We start from the raw sequence: 17,363 nt of genomic DNA on the forward strand, positions 1-17,363 counted from the left end.
TGGTTTGTGTACGATTGCAGTGTAACTGACTTGGCGGATAACAGCATCAGTCATTATAACAGTGATGTCGCAGGGAAGTGACTGATTGATAAACAATGAAAATCCACAAACAGAAACTTCGAGAAAACGTGACGCAAGTCTAATTATTATATTTGTGGTCAATGCCCGATAGCTCACACAATGCGCACGATAAATCTGCTACGCAAAAAGCGGACGGCAGGGTATAACGCGAAGTAAGATAAATGCATGAACTAGAAAATATAAATGGAGAAAAGAGAACGGTATGTCAGATAATCACGAGAGGTTTGCCTCGTGCTCTGCGTTGACATACGGAGACAGTATATTCGTTCGATCTCACTGAAAGCCACGCGTGTGTCATGCGGGGGTATTTACGATGCTTTCATGTCTGCACGATATACGGCGGAGCTAAGACGAACTTGAAACTATTCCTAATGGGTCTCGATATCTCATGGCGGAAGGCGGTATACGGTCTCTAATTTTCTCGTGAATTACGACGATCACGTATCGGTTAAATCGAAGCTTGCCAACGGCGGACAAGATCACGTACACGAAGTTCGATAATTAATTAGGTGACTTACCCGCGCCTCCTCGTCGGCTTCAGTCATCTTCACAGCCTCCTTCGCACTTTCTTGATTGATATGAGAGGCACTCAAAGGTTTTTTCGCTCTTCTAGGGTCACAAACGACCTACGTGCTATTGCGGTTGGCAAGGTAATGCGACATTAGCTATTCCATGTCCTTCTCTAACTATACCTCTCCTCTTCTCTCACGCCTACCACTCTTTCTCCCTCTATCTGTCCCGCCTTTTATAGTTTTACCTTATTCTCCTACAGGGAGAATGATCATTGGCGAAGCTTATTATACTGTTGGAACGAGCCGACCGAGCTTCGTGATCACGATATAACTTTGAAGAACCCTAAGCAACGGTGTATTTATAGACCCAGGGCAGAGACCTCTTGTAGTCTTTCCATTTGATAAAGGAAATTAAAACGGTGAAAACTGATCACTTTTCACATCCAACGTACCGTAAATACTCTAAATTGCATTACCCTCGTTATTGGCGTTGCAATCATTCCAATTCTTCCTCATCCATCATTCTGTTCGGTCTCATCGGTATAATGCAGATCTGTGAAAATGCTGTGCAAGGTTTTGGATAGTAAATTACAAAGCCAGGCATTTATCGTGACAAACGAATAAGTGGTCTTCAATGCATGTAGGCTTTCGTGACGTGGAATTTAACCCTGAGTTACGTCCGTAAGAAAAATAAATAAATAAAAAAAATATCCCCTCTATATCGATTGAGCCTTGGCATAATTAGGATTGTGGATGGCGGGTAGTATTGGTACCAGTCCGCGATGCCTTCCCGAGTTTAAGAAACATTATAATCCTCAGCAATTTTCCGTCTCGTATGTGCTGCTCTGTATTTACTACCATTCCAGTCGCGGTAACGTCAAAGCTGGGGTCTGATATCGAGATATAACTAATTGGCTAAAGCGGGACTAATTGGATCCAAGGATTACTCGGATTAGAGAGAGAGTAATTTAGAAACTTCACGTCATCATGTGCGTAAATTTCACAGTCTTCATCGATAACACGATATGGTATCATGAAACGTTTCCTGATCGTCGGTAATTTCACTTTATATAATATTACATGCTGTGGTTCGAGATTCAATATTTGAGAAATACATGGTGCTGACTAAAATTGAACGCAACAACTCGTGACAAGTGTGATCAAACATAGAAACGTATGTAGCCGTGTCATAATATGAAACCTCAATTAATTTATGACCGTTTTCAAAGTTTCTAACTTTCAATTTTCAGGATATATATTACTTTGTGCAACATTTGTTTTTCAAATTAGAAAAGTACAGGTATGATATCAGAAAATGCTTTTCAAAATTTTTCATCCCGTGTTTCAAGTTGATCTATTCGATCGTCTTTCATCGAGTGAAGTATTTGGACCAAGCAAAAATGCAGTGAAATAAAGTTTTTAAACAAACAGGTTTCAAATTTTGTGGTAACGACGTTAGAATCGGATGCTTTAATAATCGATTTTCTCTACAACAATCGAGTAATATTCATTCCAGTAATATTCAATTGGTTATTGGAGACAATCGATAACAACGCGTAATTTATTACCTGCAGTAAACCATCACTAATTTATGAGATCAGTGCCATTAGTATTCTGTAGGTACAGTGACTAAACGAATTTGAATTCGCTTTTGTTTTACGCGATTTCCATTTCAACCAGCTACGATAGTTATTTCTTCCCAATACTTTATCCGTACTTACCCGCATTGTATATGGAGTTGGGTGAGGGACTCGAGAGCACGTGTGAATAACCATGTTGCAAATTGCGATGATCACAATTCGAAATAACGTTGGCGGAAATTATCTATCCAATGTTCGGGGTTGTAGAAACCGATAATCAGACTCGGTTGAATAGGAATTTTGGAATTGATAAGATGAGGAGTAGGTATTGAAATGATTGAACGCATTGATTTTCGAATGAAATTGCAGTATCTACGTTGTCACTGTTTATTATCAGAACCCGCTACTCTAGCTTCTAGGATAATAATTGGTAATATTGTATCGCCATCATCAAACTCAACTCGTCATCACCATCTTATAATATCGTCAACCATAATGAGTGACTCTCCAAGAGATAAGAAATGCTGTGTTTGCCCAACTAGAAATCTCATTGCATCGCACATTTGCTGGTAGAACTCAAAAAAGGCCAGTGGCGACTTTTTTCGTCCGATCCTCTATAATCGAGTCGTATTCATCGGTATGTACCATAATTGTATGTCGTCTATTATATCAGCTAAGGCACGCTATTAATTTATGATCTTAAACAATTATACGCTATTTCGACAGTCTCCGGCTAAAATCTTATCATTTTATACGTTTTTCGCAGCAGTTAATTGATCCTACAGATTTTGATTACTACTGCGGATCAATTTGAGCAAAATTCGACGTCTTGGAGTCGAATAATTACTTGGAAATTAATAAAATTTCAAATATATATATATGTATGTCTGTCGGCAAGACCTATGTGTACTTTCTTCGAGCAATCAGAGTATTTCTCACAACAGTAACCTGGAGATAGCATTCACTTTCAAATCAAGTGTGGTACCTTAGGCTGAGCTCAAAGTAAGTGCCGAGATCCAACGTTGGAGCATGAAGAGATTACCTAGCATACGTAAGAATACATAATTTCTGTCATTATTGCTGTTTATCCTAATCATTGTTATCGGTATCGTTACTGTGACAGCGTTCGAGTGGGGAAAAATCAGTGCCGTTTTCGACTCGATATTTTTTCAGAGAGCATAAGCGTCAGCTACCACACTCGCCACATCCGGTATCGTTATAGAGATATTTTTATAATCGAATCTCCTATCGACATCAAGGATCATCACTCGTAATGCTACAACGTGAACACGTACAATGTAGTCATCAATCAACGTTTAACAATCATTAAAATATGTAATAACAGCACGTCCATTGTGAGGTACGTTACAAAACTAGTACAAAACTAGCAACTAGGTACAAAAATGTAATTAATAATTAATAATGGAGGCCACCCGGGAAACTGCCAGGGACCAGTGTGTGTTTTATTTTTTCTTCATCTTATCCTCCTTCTTCTTCTTCGTCTCAACGTTTTCAATACTCTTCGTTAGCGTTTTGCCCGGTTTCGCGAAACTCGCACCCTCCGGCCCTTAATTTTTCACGCACCTCTCCATTATACATCTAAATATATTATATATGCAATATATATCTCTTAAACAATCTTTCAACCGCGTTTTGATTACGCAAAGAATATTTCTTCTTCTATTCGGCTTATAACTCTTATCGCTGAGAAATATAATACTGTTTCGTTGGGGGGTTGGGGTCTTAATTTATTTCACGTTCACACATTCTTCGTTACTTTTCTCCAGTCCGCATACAATTTACAAACCTTAGGCGCAGCGACAAAAATTATTCTTGTAATATATATTTCTAGTTCAAAGCGAAGCGGAAGCTGTTCTGCGCCTTGTCATCCTGTCATTCTCATGGAGAATTGTGAACGTGGCTTATTGTTAGAGAAAACTTATGTCTATCAGACCGAAATATTAATCGGCCTGCAAGCTTTTCTACACGTGTCAAGCGGAGGATATTAAGCTTCGATAAACGCATTGCGATTTTTTTTTTTTTTTTTTGCGTTTTCCGCCGAAGAAAATTATCGCGAACCAATTCACGAATTTAATCGATTTTAAAGTTTTCATGGAATCGGATCGACTTGTCGACTTCTTCGGTAGTACTTTTTCTATAATCGTTACAGTTACTTCAGTTGGTTTTTTTGTTCACAATACAACTAATTCGATTCGAATTTTTACTGGCTGTAAGCTGATGTGTAAACTTTTGTCTTTCCTTATTTTTTTTCTTCAACACAACGATTAACCCAATCTGATCATGATTTCATTGTACCATGGACATTTCATATTGTTACATACGAGAATATTTGTCCGAATTTTTTTTTTTTCTTTTTTTTTTGCCAAAATAAAAGATGAACCAAAATATGGAACACGGTTACACTGAGAGAAAGTTTTAAAAGAGATTCAACTATCGTTTGGAAGCATAACGAGAATTGTCAACAATGCCCAAGGTGGAGCGATCGATTCGCGAAAGATTTACCGATTGCTCACGCCGTGCAAAACGACACGTTATTATTATTATTATTATTTTTCTTATTATGTTATTTTTTTCGTTTTTATTCTTCTAAATCTACTGCTAATAATTTTTTTCTTATTTTCACGTTTTTCATTTGCTCAGTATCCGGAGGGTGCGAAATGTTGTATATATTATGTATATATACGTGTACATATAGGCCATTCCAAAAATTATGGCACAACAATCCGAGGTTGAAATTTTTATGGAACTGTAGTTTTGACGAATTTTATTATAGAATTTGTACCGCATCGGTGTAATTAAAAAATGAGAAAAAAAAATTGACGATAAATGCGAAAAATTAACATCTTTATAATAGCAGTTCTCTCATGTTCCGCAAACTTAAAATTAAAGAAATGTTCGTGATTTTATCCGGTTTTTCGTAAACGATGCATCGTAAAGGTCTCTAATGATCAGATTAATGCAATCATTTTATTTTCAAGACACCAAAAACAATCAAAATCATCGCAGCTAGATCGAGATTCTTACTCCGGATCGTTGACCAATAATTTGTGGATTGACGCATTTATATAAGTTTGTATGTATGCGAGTTTCCCATTACTGTATTCGGAAACAATGTTCTGATGGATTTTCATCTGCGACTCTGATTACTTTGACAGCGATTTTCTTGAGTAAAAATTACAAAAATTGTGGTGGGTATTATAATTTATCGGCATCCTGAACCCTGCCGTGAATTCCACATAATTAACATAAATGTTTCATATTTGTTCTACGTATATTTAATACCTCTTTTTTGTACCGTATAAACTCATGTAGAAATGACATGGATTTTTTCCCCAACAAGTAAATAAATTTCACTCAAAATAACTAGAGTGAAAATTAAAATTTCTTTTCAATTTTTGAAATACCAAAATATCTGTAACTTTTACTGCGAAAAATAGGCTAGTCATACAATCATCGTTGCCCGTGTGAATCAAACAGACCATCATTTTCGATGTTGCTATAGATTTATATGTGCACACAACACACACATTCTATATGTATTATAATTGTAATTTTTAGCGTATTTGGGAAGAAATTTTAATTCAATTTCAATTTGTTAGCTGCGTCTTGCGACTGCTGCTGATTGCGCTACGCGTAAACTGCTTTTTTAATTAATTAATTAATCAACTATCTTACAACATATAGAGAATCAAAGAATTATTGATCACCTTTCGGCGTACGAGATGGGCTTCAAACTCTTTAGCTTCCCGTAACAATATGTTCGATTTTCATTGATATTCGAGGATCGCATGCGAAAATTGAATAAATACGTGAAGCACAATCCGTACGTGAAAGACGTAATTGTGGACCTAGCCGACTCACAAGATTTGATCATCAGTTATTATACACGCGCACTCACACCGTATTCATCGCCGCATAATACAACAAACTACGTTCTATATTAAATGCGTATTTTATAATAATACGATATATATTCTTTTGGCTCTCTCTTCTTTCCCTTTTTCCTTTTTTTTCTTTAACAACAATTTGACAATTCATTTCCACTACGATGTCGTTATGAGTTCGCTGGGTGCACGATACCACTTTTATCGCTTTTTGAATTTTATTTCACTTTACAGTATGTTTAGTTACCGTCATGATTTTTATTTATCTTTTACTTCTTCTTACAGTGCCTACAGCAAGGGGTGTTTTTTTTTTTTTTTTTTGTTTTTGAATCGTTCGTCTTTTGACACAACAGAGAGAGGTTCGACCGCATCGTAGGATAGATTAAGCACGATTAAAAAAGCTTAAAATTCGCGCGGTTTTGTCCCAAGGCGTTCTACGATTTTTAATACATTTTTTGTTCTAATTTTAGCACGTCACATTCATAGAGGCATCTCTGTAATTGACTAGGTACTTTTTTTTTTGCTTCATTTTCTTTTTTTTTCGCATATGTTAACGTTAATTAATCTTCACAATATAGTAACTTTTTTTTTTCCTTGTTTAGCTCGCTAAAACACTTATTGAGCGTGATCTTATATAAACGTACAGATATAGACAACGGTAAAATTTTTTTAATTTTCTTCCTTTTTTTTCTTTTTTTTTTCTATAAATTTTTTTTCTCCTTTTCGTAAGAAATTCTCACGCTAAATAACAGATGCTAGATTGAGCGAAGCGAAGTTACTTTGTAGATTTGAAGATGTCTAATCGAAATTACGCGACCAACTGGTCAGTCTTACTATTCGTTACGTAACATATACATATATATTCATACATACATGTGAATTATGTATTTATGCATATAAATATGTTTTTTTTTTTATCTCACTGCGTCTCTGGATCATCGCTATATAGGTATATCAATCCAGCACACTGCTGCATTGCCCGCATCTATTCAACGTGACAATATTGTATGTACTTTTATATAGAGAAGAAAACGTCGGCTGAATATAGCCGACGAAGCGATTTTAATTATAGTAATTTTATTCTTTATATTTTAGTCGGAATGCAGTTTATATATTCTCATTTATCATTTTGTTTACCGCGTCCAAACACGTGTATCGCAAATTTAGAATCAAAGAAATATGCACGCCAGGCATTCCAGATGAACTCAACTTCTTGCAGACGTTCATCGTTTCGATAAAAATTTTGGTATTGTAATTCTTTGTTTTTTTTTTTTTTATCGTAGAATAATTTGATGGATTCTAACTGCCTAATCTCGGTTTAGATTTATTCGCATCAATTTTTTTTCAACTCTCAAAATTGTTGAAATTCATGGCATACGTTGTCACGTCATATACATGTGTAGATTCAGTAAGAATGTAGACCAAAAAAAAAAAAAACATAACTTGGTATACTCACGTTCTGTGTGATAAATTTTATGTGATACTGCGCAGTGTAGAAATTTAAAGCCTGCGTTTTTTCTTTTTAAGTTCAACTTCAATAATAGAAGATAAAGTTTTCGAACCGTCACCACGGTCATTGCTGCATCCCAATTCTGCGAGTTATGAGTCAAGACACGGCAAGGAATTGATATAAATAAATCAAATAATGAGTCGTTTGGTTTACCTAATTCAAATGTTCCATGGTTTAACTGAATATTGCATTCTCTTTTATTTTAAAATATTTACAACTGTTAAGGCTAATTGTAGGTTGCATTAATCTAAGTCGCAGATAAAAGTGTTATTATCCGAGTTTATGGTGCGAAAAAAATGTGCTCTCATATATTATGTGAGAGATATATCAGAAAAACGACATTGTCGACTTTTGGAAAGGCAAAGTTTGATAAAACGGTAAAAGGAAAAATGTATCTACGTTGGAATTTATTTTCTTTTATTTCGTTTGAAATTTTTGGTTATGATACTTAACAATAATTATTACAGCTACGAATACTTAAGAGTGGAAATCAATCAAACTGAAGATCTTGAGAGAAAATCATGTGCCTCAAGAGTTTGGAAATGAAGATTTCAAACTCCCACAAAAATCATCCCACCTGCGGTGTATATATCTTTATGAAATAATTATCGAAACGAGTATTGAGAACGAACGAAATTGACCTGGAATGCCCAGAACACGTTTCATGTTTGGTTTTGTTCGATAAAGTGTGTGCTTTTCTCAGATGAATTGAAAGACTTCCAGAACAAAGCTTCTTCAATTAGCTCTAAGTGAACAATACCTGTCCGAAGTATACGTTCAACCGTCGAAACGAAAGATAACAATGAATCGACACAATGCTGGATATGAATATTCGACGTTCCAACGGTCTAAGAAAATCTCCCGGATTATAACTCGCAACAAGTGAACCGAACCGCGAAATTGAGTCATTATCATGCTCCTTCAACACGCGAGGAAAAACTGTAGGATCAACTCCCAGTATAACACGAGATAGAAAATGTGTAATGCGATGCTCTAGGAATGCGGCGCGTGTAGAACGCACAGACACTCGCTCGACCTTAGCTACGTATCGGTACTCTGTTTAGTCGTCGTCGTCCAGACCCAGGAGCTCCGGGGGAAGTCTTCGGTGTCGGCAGCACAGAGTCAGACAGAGGACCCGAGCGGCGAGTCGAAACTGGGGGCTCAGCGTCCCAAGGACAACGGCCTTCCAGAAGCTGTTGGTAAGTCCGAACCACACGACAGCGAAGTTCAGGAATGGTACCTACCAAGGAAATCAGGACTTAGAACGACCAGCTTCGGGAACCAAGAGGACCCGACGAGTTCAGTAAAGAAGAAAAGCTCGCGAATCCATTGAGATGAAATATGCTCACCTGCGGTGGTCCATTAACGACCGCGTAGAGTTTGAGACCAGCGTACGGCGCCCACGAGGCCCAGAACGTCATCACTAGGACGAACGACATGATGTGACTAGGATTGCTCAGGTTTTCGGACAGCGCTGTAGCGTACTCCTTGTCGTGGATAGGCACGCCGGATCTCAGTTTTCTCATCATTGAGAATATGTAGTAGTAGGTGTAGACGATTGTGATCACCGACGGGCCCAGGACCAGGATGGACAGAGTCACGGTATACGCGGCCATGTTTCCCCAGTCGAGCATGCATATGAAGGCTTCGTGGTCGAAGATCGCCTTGTTGAAGCCGAGCAGAGGCGGGCAGCACATCATTGCAGCGCTGATCCAAGTGAACGCCATCCAGCATTGGCACCTCGTTTTCGTCTGCACCGTCTCGTATCTCAGTGGTTTCCTGCGTAGACACAATCGTTTACACAACAAGGTCAAATGTGACTGAACCATGCACTAACGCCGTGTGAGTGTTGGAGCTGTACACTCCTCATTCATCCGCTCCTCGGGAGTTGGAGAACAGCCAGAAAAGTATGTCGCTTATGACGACCTTCAAGAATCGTCTTATAAAAACATGTGTGATTCGTCATACTGTGCGTAGAACCTGTCTGATGAATGGGACGAGCATTATTGGACACGGTTGGACTCAAGAACGTGTAAACTAAGTCAGAATTGCCGCCGTGTCATTCTGCTTGGTCGAACGCCTACTACAGATTAATGGCCACTTCCGCACTACGATCCAAAAATTCTGAAACGTAGTATCTACCTGATGGCGAGGTATCGGTCGACGGAAATCCACATGAAGGTGTAGACCGAGACTGCCCAGAGCGTGACCTCCAGGTAGCCGATTAGCCGGCACACGATGTCGCTGTAGACCCATCGCCGCACTAACGCTGGATAAACGGAGAGCGGGACAACGAGCAATCCGCAGAGCAGATCGGCTGAGGCCAATGACAGCAAGTAGTAGTTTATCACCTCGCTGGGGCCTAAAAGAAAAAAAAAAAAACAAGCATGCAAATCGTTGATCACATGCGTCAAGGTGTGTATGACGAAAGTGGATGATCACTGATAATCACGGTATAACTGAGTATGCAAGTTGTCCATGAGTAATCACAGGATCCACGTGACAACGTACCCTGCACTGATTGACTTGACTTTGGAATTGAGAATTATACTCACCACGGAAGTTGAGGTAGGTGGCGATGATGAGTAGATTCGAAAGTATGATCGCGACGCCGACCACGAAGATGAGGCCCGCCTGCATGAGAGCCTCCAGCGAGGGCTCCTCCATGCCGCCCCCCCTACGCGCCGCATCCCCCCACCCACCCTGAGGTGCCTGGTCCGCCCTTTCACCCTTCTTTGCACTTCACTCCGTCCCAACCACTTCCGTCCACTACTTCACCTTGGTACACAACCTCACGCAACTCCTGCCTCCTCCTCCCAGCCCGAAAGCTTTTGGCACAGATGTCGCACTCTTTCTTTCTTGTCTGCTTATTTGACTCAAACCGCTTGTCTCCGAATTCACTTTCCTTCTCTCCGGCGTTTTCTGGACTCTCCGACACTCGATTCTCCTCTCAAGTGTTCTAAATCGCCGGCGGAACTGTTCCCCAAGTCTTGAATCACGCAATCCCCATTGCCGATGTTTGAAACTCGTCCAGGATCGATCTGGTGCTTCTGAAAGTATAAAAGATTTCCACGTTTAGGGGACCCACCTCGATAGCTCACTCGATAGGCTATAACGTCCACACTTTTAGCTACGTCCAATCTCCGTTCGAGGATCGGATGTGGAAATCGCATTGTCAAGGAATAGTTTCGCGAGGTATCAACGGGCTAAATGAAAGTAATGACGAGCGCGTTTTCGTCACAATTGATTCCAATCAAAGCCTGGAAATGACTTTTGGGTTCTTTATTCCAGACCTCCGTTCCGGCAATAAACGTGCTCTGTGGATCTCCGTCGGATCGAACAACCGCTTTCGCTAACTTGGAAATACGTAAGCCTGCACGATGGATCAATATCTAAAGTCTCTACAACTAAGTCTCCAAGTTGACCATGAATAATCATAGGGCCCACGTGATAACGAACTGTGCACTTGACTGATACCTCAATCTAACTCACCGACATCTTTTATATAATGAGGTTATCACTTTTCATTCGTATTTATGTTTCGACGTGATGCTTTCCTTCAGAGATGAATTTGGTGACACACGAGTATCGTTGGTCGTATGCCTCACTTCCAATGCGTAAACTAAGTGGTGCCGACCTACTTATCCTCGAAACTTCATATGCTACAGCGTCTACTTGTGTACATGAAGCGCAGGGAATATGTTCGGGAATTCAGGTGAGCAGGCATGTGGATAACCTAGAGGACGTAGTAGTTATACGTCAGACTGTGTTTCCTGGCTTGCGAAAATTCTCCTTTTCCATAAGGCCTGCTTCATGGCCGTGTCTTATGAGCCGTTCGTATCGACCGTCATTCATAATTCAACTAAGTCGATCTTGAATGACATAGGTGCGCATACTAGCCTAGCATTGCTATACATGCGGGTTCACTTCTGCACGTCGTTCGTGTATCACTGTCATTGTTCTAATTCTTCTTCATCATGGTTCAAGACTGATGCATAATGTCACACAGTTCAGGGGCTAACTGAATGAGTTTGGAACCAATTAAAACTCCCCAGTCGATTCTGAAACTTCCATCTGTGTTCTCCAACTTTATCAGCTTAACAGAATGTTGGAAGGAAATGGTGAAATGTCTATATCAACGAATTGACACTAAACCGAAAGTGATTTATCATTCTTTACTTTACCTATAACTCCACATGTTCACTGTTACTTCGAAAAGCTATACCACGTTTATTTCAATTACGTGTACTGCAAATTAAAGTTTAATCAATTTTTAACGGTATTCTGTTTATAAATATCATAAGAATCATTCAGTTGCTTTTTCGCGTAGCAATTCGCTTGATTTAATCTTTGAACGTAAGAGTGAAGCTCTATCTAGTTCCAAGGTCCAGTCAGTGACCTTGACCTGTAGATAGGATTTTTTAAACACATTGCTCATAGTATTAAATTCTGTTAAGCCTATTAGTGGTTACGAGACCATTGAAAAGTGTACATAATGGTGTGTGAATTTTTAAACTAAGACTTTATTATTCTAGCAAACAATGGATATTGGTTGACTTAGCGTAGAAGTTGGTGCATTATTCATCATTATATCTCATCGCAAACAAATACCCGTCTGCATCTATCCCATGAACGAGACCACGAGTGCAAGAGGTAATGTAACGTGTTTAATGAAATTAAGCAGAAACTTCAACTCGGTATAAAACATAGAATCAGTCCGTAGTGCGGCACTGAACACTCGTCATTACCATGATGTGAAATTTAATAACTAAACGAGAAAGTGACGTCCAGAGTTTGCATTATTAAATGTAGGGCGCTACTGCGCCTTGGTTCTGCACACAGTGATGTGCCTGATATGTCTACGTAGTTATGTACCTACGTAGATGATGGTGTAAGTAGCTGATTCCATCGCATTGCAGATCGCTACTTGCTTGGGTAACGTAGTACACGCTCTCACCCATGGCACGTGTCCCCTGTACGTGTACTGGCCGATGCTGATAAACGTGAAAAACGGCTTACGAAGCCTTGCAGTTCTCTATTTCGCCCCATTCGCTCATTGCACGTGCTTAAGTGACCCGCGCCCTGTACCGTGTATCCCACACAACCTCACTCGCATACGTATTTTAGCATATTCACTGGATCGGCTTGATGACATACGACCGCCCTAATGCCACTATCTGGCTTCTTTGGGTCGCCTCGACTATTCCTCGGAGTTACTAATACAAGTCTACCCACTGTGGTACTAATCACCCATCCGCCATCGTACGGATTTTTTTCGATCTCTTCATTTCAAGCAGCTGAATGGACTCGTTATGCAGCACTTACTGCTTACTGTTTCGTAATTCTTACTGAAAACACGAAGCTACTACGGCTTCCATAAGGCTATAATTTATTGTGCCATTTTCCGTGGTAAAATCAATGAATATAACGAGTAACTAGTATAAGTTAACTGGAAATATGAACGATTGCTAAGTGGCGTGTCTGAAGCTAGTTAAAATACTCGCTGAGACTATGTCCAAACTTTTTACCCGAAAATTATAGTCATCCTAATTGAATACTGTTTCAGTTGCTACCAGACTGATGGGATTTCGTTGGAAAGTACACTTCTGGTTTTGTCAACACTTGACCAAAACTTCAGCGGGAATGAAAAAGACCTCGTCTCGACATTTCGGGGTTCCAGAGAATTGTTATTGATTACCCATTTACTCTACAGTAATAAAAATTCTCCATCCATACCTGCTTTAGCATACGTTTCAGAAAATATTCATTCACTCTCAAGTCAAACGCTTGAACTGTTGGTTGGAAATATGTTTTTATCAAAGCTCAAAGTACGGAACTAACCAACATGATGTCTGGGAGATCTCAAAACAGTATTCACCAATAAAAAAATGCGTGTGCCATTCGACTGTTAAACAAATAGGCAACCAGCCAGAAGATTGATGGAATATTAACGCCACTGTTGCGGCTAATGAGATGATAACTTCTAAGGAACTCAAAACCATTAGGGGATGGTGATCTCCATCTATTTCGGAACCAGAATGAAAGGCCAAAAATGGCACCGAAGGAAAGTCTATAACAACTTCCACAAACCATCAATTGATCAGCAATTTACCGAAGCGAATTATTGTGATGTCTATTTAAACCAGAAATTCGGAGGGAAAAGATTCCAAATGACTTAGGCCGATCTCACTTCAGCATCAGCCGTTATATCCAATGATCCACTGCCAGCCTGCCCATGGCGTTATTAAATCCGTTAAATCACAGCCGTGATCCACTTCTTTTCTTCCCTATTTCCGACCTCTATTCTTATCTCTCTCTGTCTCTCTTTCTCTTCCTCTTCTCCCTCGGTATTGGCGGGACTGTTCCTTCTTCACCCTCTGCATCTCTCAACCCTGCTCGCCTTTCCGCAGAATTATGGCAACGCCGAGAGAAGAGAGCGCCCTTATTGGCGGCTCCAGTTGGTTGCCCTAGGTCCTAAGCCCATGGAGGCCGACCTAGGCTATATCGAGTCGCGCTTATCTTTCACCCTAACCCAGTTTTACAATTATTCCCTGTCTTGAATTCAAGCACCAATGTCCTTCAGGGGTGTGTTTTTTGATTCATTGGGTTTTCAAGGGAGGTTTCCAAAACATAGATACTCACTTTTGATTCAAAACAAGAAATACGTCACCCTAGTCACTCGAAATATCCCACATTTTTCACACCAATGAAAAAAATGACCTCTAACCACATTCGGAGCGAGTGTTACTGTATGACGATTTACGGGGGATGAAATGCGTCCGCTTTTTCACAGGCCAGGGAAGTTGAATGAAGAGGCGTACGCCTCTATGTGGAGTAAACATAAAATGAATTGTCACAGTCGAGAATCGCTCTTTCGTGTGATTGCAGAAAAAAAAACAGTGGTCTCTCACGAATGCCCAGTGAATCGAAGTTGTACCAATCAACTTTGAATCACACGCTCGTGTTGTACCAGTAATTAAATTGCCGTGAAGCCTTAGTTTGACTATCTGAAGAAACTAGAGGTGAAATTGAGCCAATGAAATTGTGCATCGGGTCCTTTGTTTTCAAGAGGCGAGGAGTGAGTGGTTCAATAGTTTAAGACGGGTAGCAAAGGAAGTCCCAAAGATCGAGTACATCGAATCCAAAAGAGAAATTATTGAATATTATATTTTTCATTCTTCTGCAATAACTCCTGAGGCACAATAACTCCAAGCAGAGTAAGAACCTATAAGTAACTTTTATTCTCTCTACTGCATTTTCATTTATACGAGGGAATTTTATCGCAGAGAAGTCAATATGTTGTCGTTTTCGTCGTTTCCACGAGTTATTAAGTCCCAACTTTGAGTGTTCAGGTAAATCTTGCGAGAAAAAATGAAATTCTTTGTCCTCCTAAATTTTCGTGCGAAGAAAATCATGGAGCACAGGAATACCGTACGTGTCCCTGACTCCGTGGATTTCAGGTGAGGCTTAAACTTCATCGAAGCGGTTAATACGCTTGATTTGAGCTGTGAATTTGAGTGAAAAAAAAAATAGCAGAACAAAGGAACAGGTTGTACCGAACGACATCTCGTCGCGTTGTTAAACCGCGAAGAAATCGAGTAGATAGTGTTTCGGTTTGAAACTGAGAAGAGTTCGCAAGTAAAAGGAATTCTGCATTCTGAGTCCGTTTTAGCCACGTTTAAATTTAACGCCGCAGGGCCGGTTATCGGAGCCTCGGATGTGCCCAGCGGGGAATTCGGTCCACGCAGCATCTCATCGCGCGTCCATGTTACAAAACACTGCCATCTTTAATTGGTCCATAGGTGTATATTTACCGAAATTTATCCGGTGAAGTTCGAGGCCGCGTACCTTTTCGATCGCATCTTCGTCGCCCCCGCTACTTCCACTCAGCCCTTCACTTATCACAAACAAACTCTGCGGACGTAGCTGCGGTACCGAGTCAGGTTCGCGACGGGTTTTTCAGCCGAGGTCGGTATCGAGACGAGACAACTTCCCCTGGCGGGGATCAAATCCGCCCCAAATAACCACCTACGCGTTCAACCTGGGGGTGACTACTGACGGCTTTGCGTCCCGACGCTCCGACGTCCCGGGAGTAGCGGCGTCGATACGTGGACGACGCACGCGCGCCACCCCTGATTCGGCCGGGCAGCGTTTTGGAGATGACTCAGCCGTTCGGGGCAGCCCGCTTTTGGGAAACCGCGTACGCGCGGATAATCTCAGCCCCGTTTTTCCCGACCTACTCAAACTCCCCGTTTCCATTTTCCTTTTCCTCCCCGTCCCGTCGCCCCCCGCTTTCATTTCGTCCGAGCAGGAAGCCACGGGCAGTGCGGTCTGTAAATCCCTTCCTCGTTGTTAATGATGGAGTTTGAAAAAAAAGTGTCCCAGTCACGGAACTCCTGGAAATATTTGAAAGGTCAAGGGAATCGGGGCAACGTTTGCAGCGGGTTGTTACCGTAAGGGCTGGAATCATCGAAAAGCTGGGAAAAATGCGAGGAAAATTTTTACCCCCTTGAAAATTTATGCGTAAACGGTGCGTAACAGTGACGATGATCGCTCAGCTATGTGAAGTTGAATATCCTTTTTTTTTTTTACTCTCTAATAGCGTGAAGGGTAAGAGTATTTGGTAGCTACCTAAAATCGAATATCTTTACAGATTTTCAATACACGTTTCAAGGTTTAACCTTTGTTCTTATCGCGAAGTAGTCCAACGAACGATGAAATTTTGACTTTGGGAAAGTGAAATAAGCTACGGAATGTCAAATTTCTGTATGTGAATTTAACAGGTTGTAAAAATACGGTCAATTTTGACAAATTTTTTCATAGAGTCCACTCAGAAAGAAGTGGAACATCCATTCGGGGGATTTTAATGCGGTGACCTTATGCCCATCACGTCACTGAAGTACCATCGTACCTGCAGAGAATATGAATGATTGATTGATTTATTTCTTCTTATATTCTATAAAAATTCATGGGCACGAACGGGCCGTATCTTCCACAGACATTAAAATTGAGTAGGATCGAACAGTCAAAAACTAATAAGGTCAAAGAAACGAGAATTATTCGATTACGATCCAATTCATGGAGAAAAACTGTTAAAAATACAATCGTCAAAGGCATCGGCATTCCGTGAAGTACTCGAAGAAATAAACAATGCGGAGAATTACAGTTGCCGATTGGGTAATAAGCCACGAGAGGTTTCAGCCCATTGCCAGTCTCGAGAAACACCTCGTTAATGCAAAGAGAACTAGGTTCCGAGGTATTTAACACTCGACTAAGAGATAAATGAGACGAGGACAAAACGCTACAAGGACCAAATGGAATGTAGAAATTTCTCTCGAGGATGACTGTTTTGCAGCTAACAACCGCCGCTCTTGATGCTCCGTTATAAAAGCCACGGAATTGTCCCAAATACAGTCCTCGATTTACACCCGTCATTTTAACATCACCCTGACGCGTCAGTCTTACCCGCGCAATGACATGGAAATGATTTCGATCTACGAACACTTTGTCTTTATTGCCTTGTTACACACACGCAGGCCGAGGAGGGTTGACAGCGAATTGTTTAGCCCTGACTCGCCAGAAACATTACCGTTGGCCGATCATGTGCTAAACGGTCGGTTCTCTTTGAATTAGTAAATTTCAACACGATTCGTTTCAAAAACATTGAAACCGACACGAAGAAGAGACTTGGAATGAACGGAATGACTTAACGGACGTGATTGATCATTATTCACCGGGAATGTGATCATCGTAGGATGAATGATCGATCCTGAAG

The 17,363-nt window shown here is 40.5% G+C and overlaps 1 protein-coding gene across 2 annotated transcripts; it reads right to left on the reverse strand.

Moving 5' to 3' along the window:
- Positions 1-4,144: 4,144 nt before the first annotated feature.
- DopEcR (G-protein coupled receptor DopEcR) lies at positions 4,145-15,657 on the reverse strand. 2 transcript variants are annotated; one of them, XM_069133907.1, is made up of 5 exons: positions 15,437-15,657; positions 10,144-10,638; positions 9,731-9,950; positions 8,938-9,367; positions 4,145-8,828 (listed from the first exon to the last, which is right to left on the reverse strand). In XM_069133907.1, the coding sequence occupies exons 2-5, from the start codon at positions 10,253-10,255 to the stop codon at positions 8,649-8,651; spliced, it is 942 nt and encodes a 313-aa protein (XP_068990008.1). In that variant the 5' UTR covers positions 10,256-10,638; positions 15,437-15,657; the 3' UTR covers positions 4,145-8,648. The 2 variants fall into 2 exon arrangements, with proteins under 2 accessions (XP_068990008.1, XP_046469986.1); XM_046614030.2 differs by having other exon boundaries at positions 15,403-15,657.
- Positions 15,658-17,363: the final 1,706 nt, after the last annotated feature.

Source organism: Neodiprion pinetum, chromosome 2, assembly GCF_021155775.2.
Source record: "Neodiprion pinetum isolate iyNeoPine1 chromosome 2, iyNeoPine1.2, whole genome shotgun sequence".
Lineage (NCBI taxonomy): Eukaryota > Metazoa > Arthropoda > Insecta > Hymenoptera > Diprionidae > Neodiprion > Neodiprion pinetum.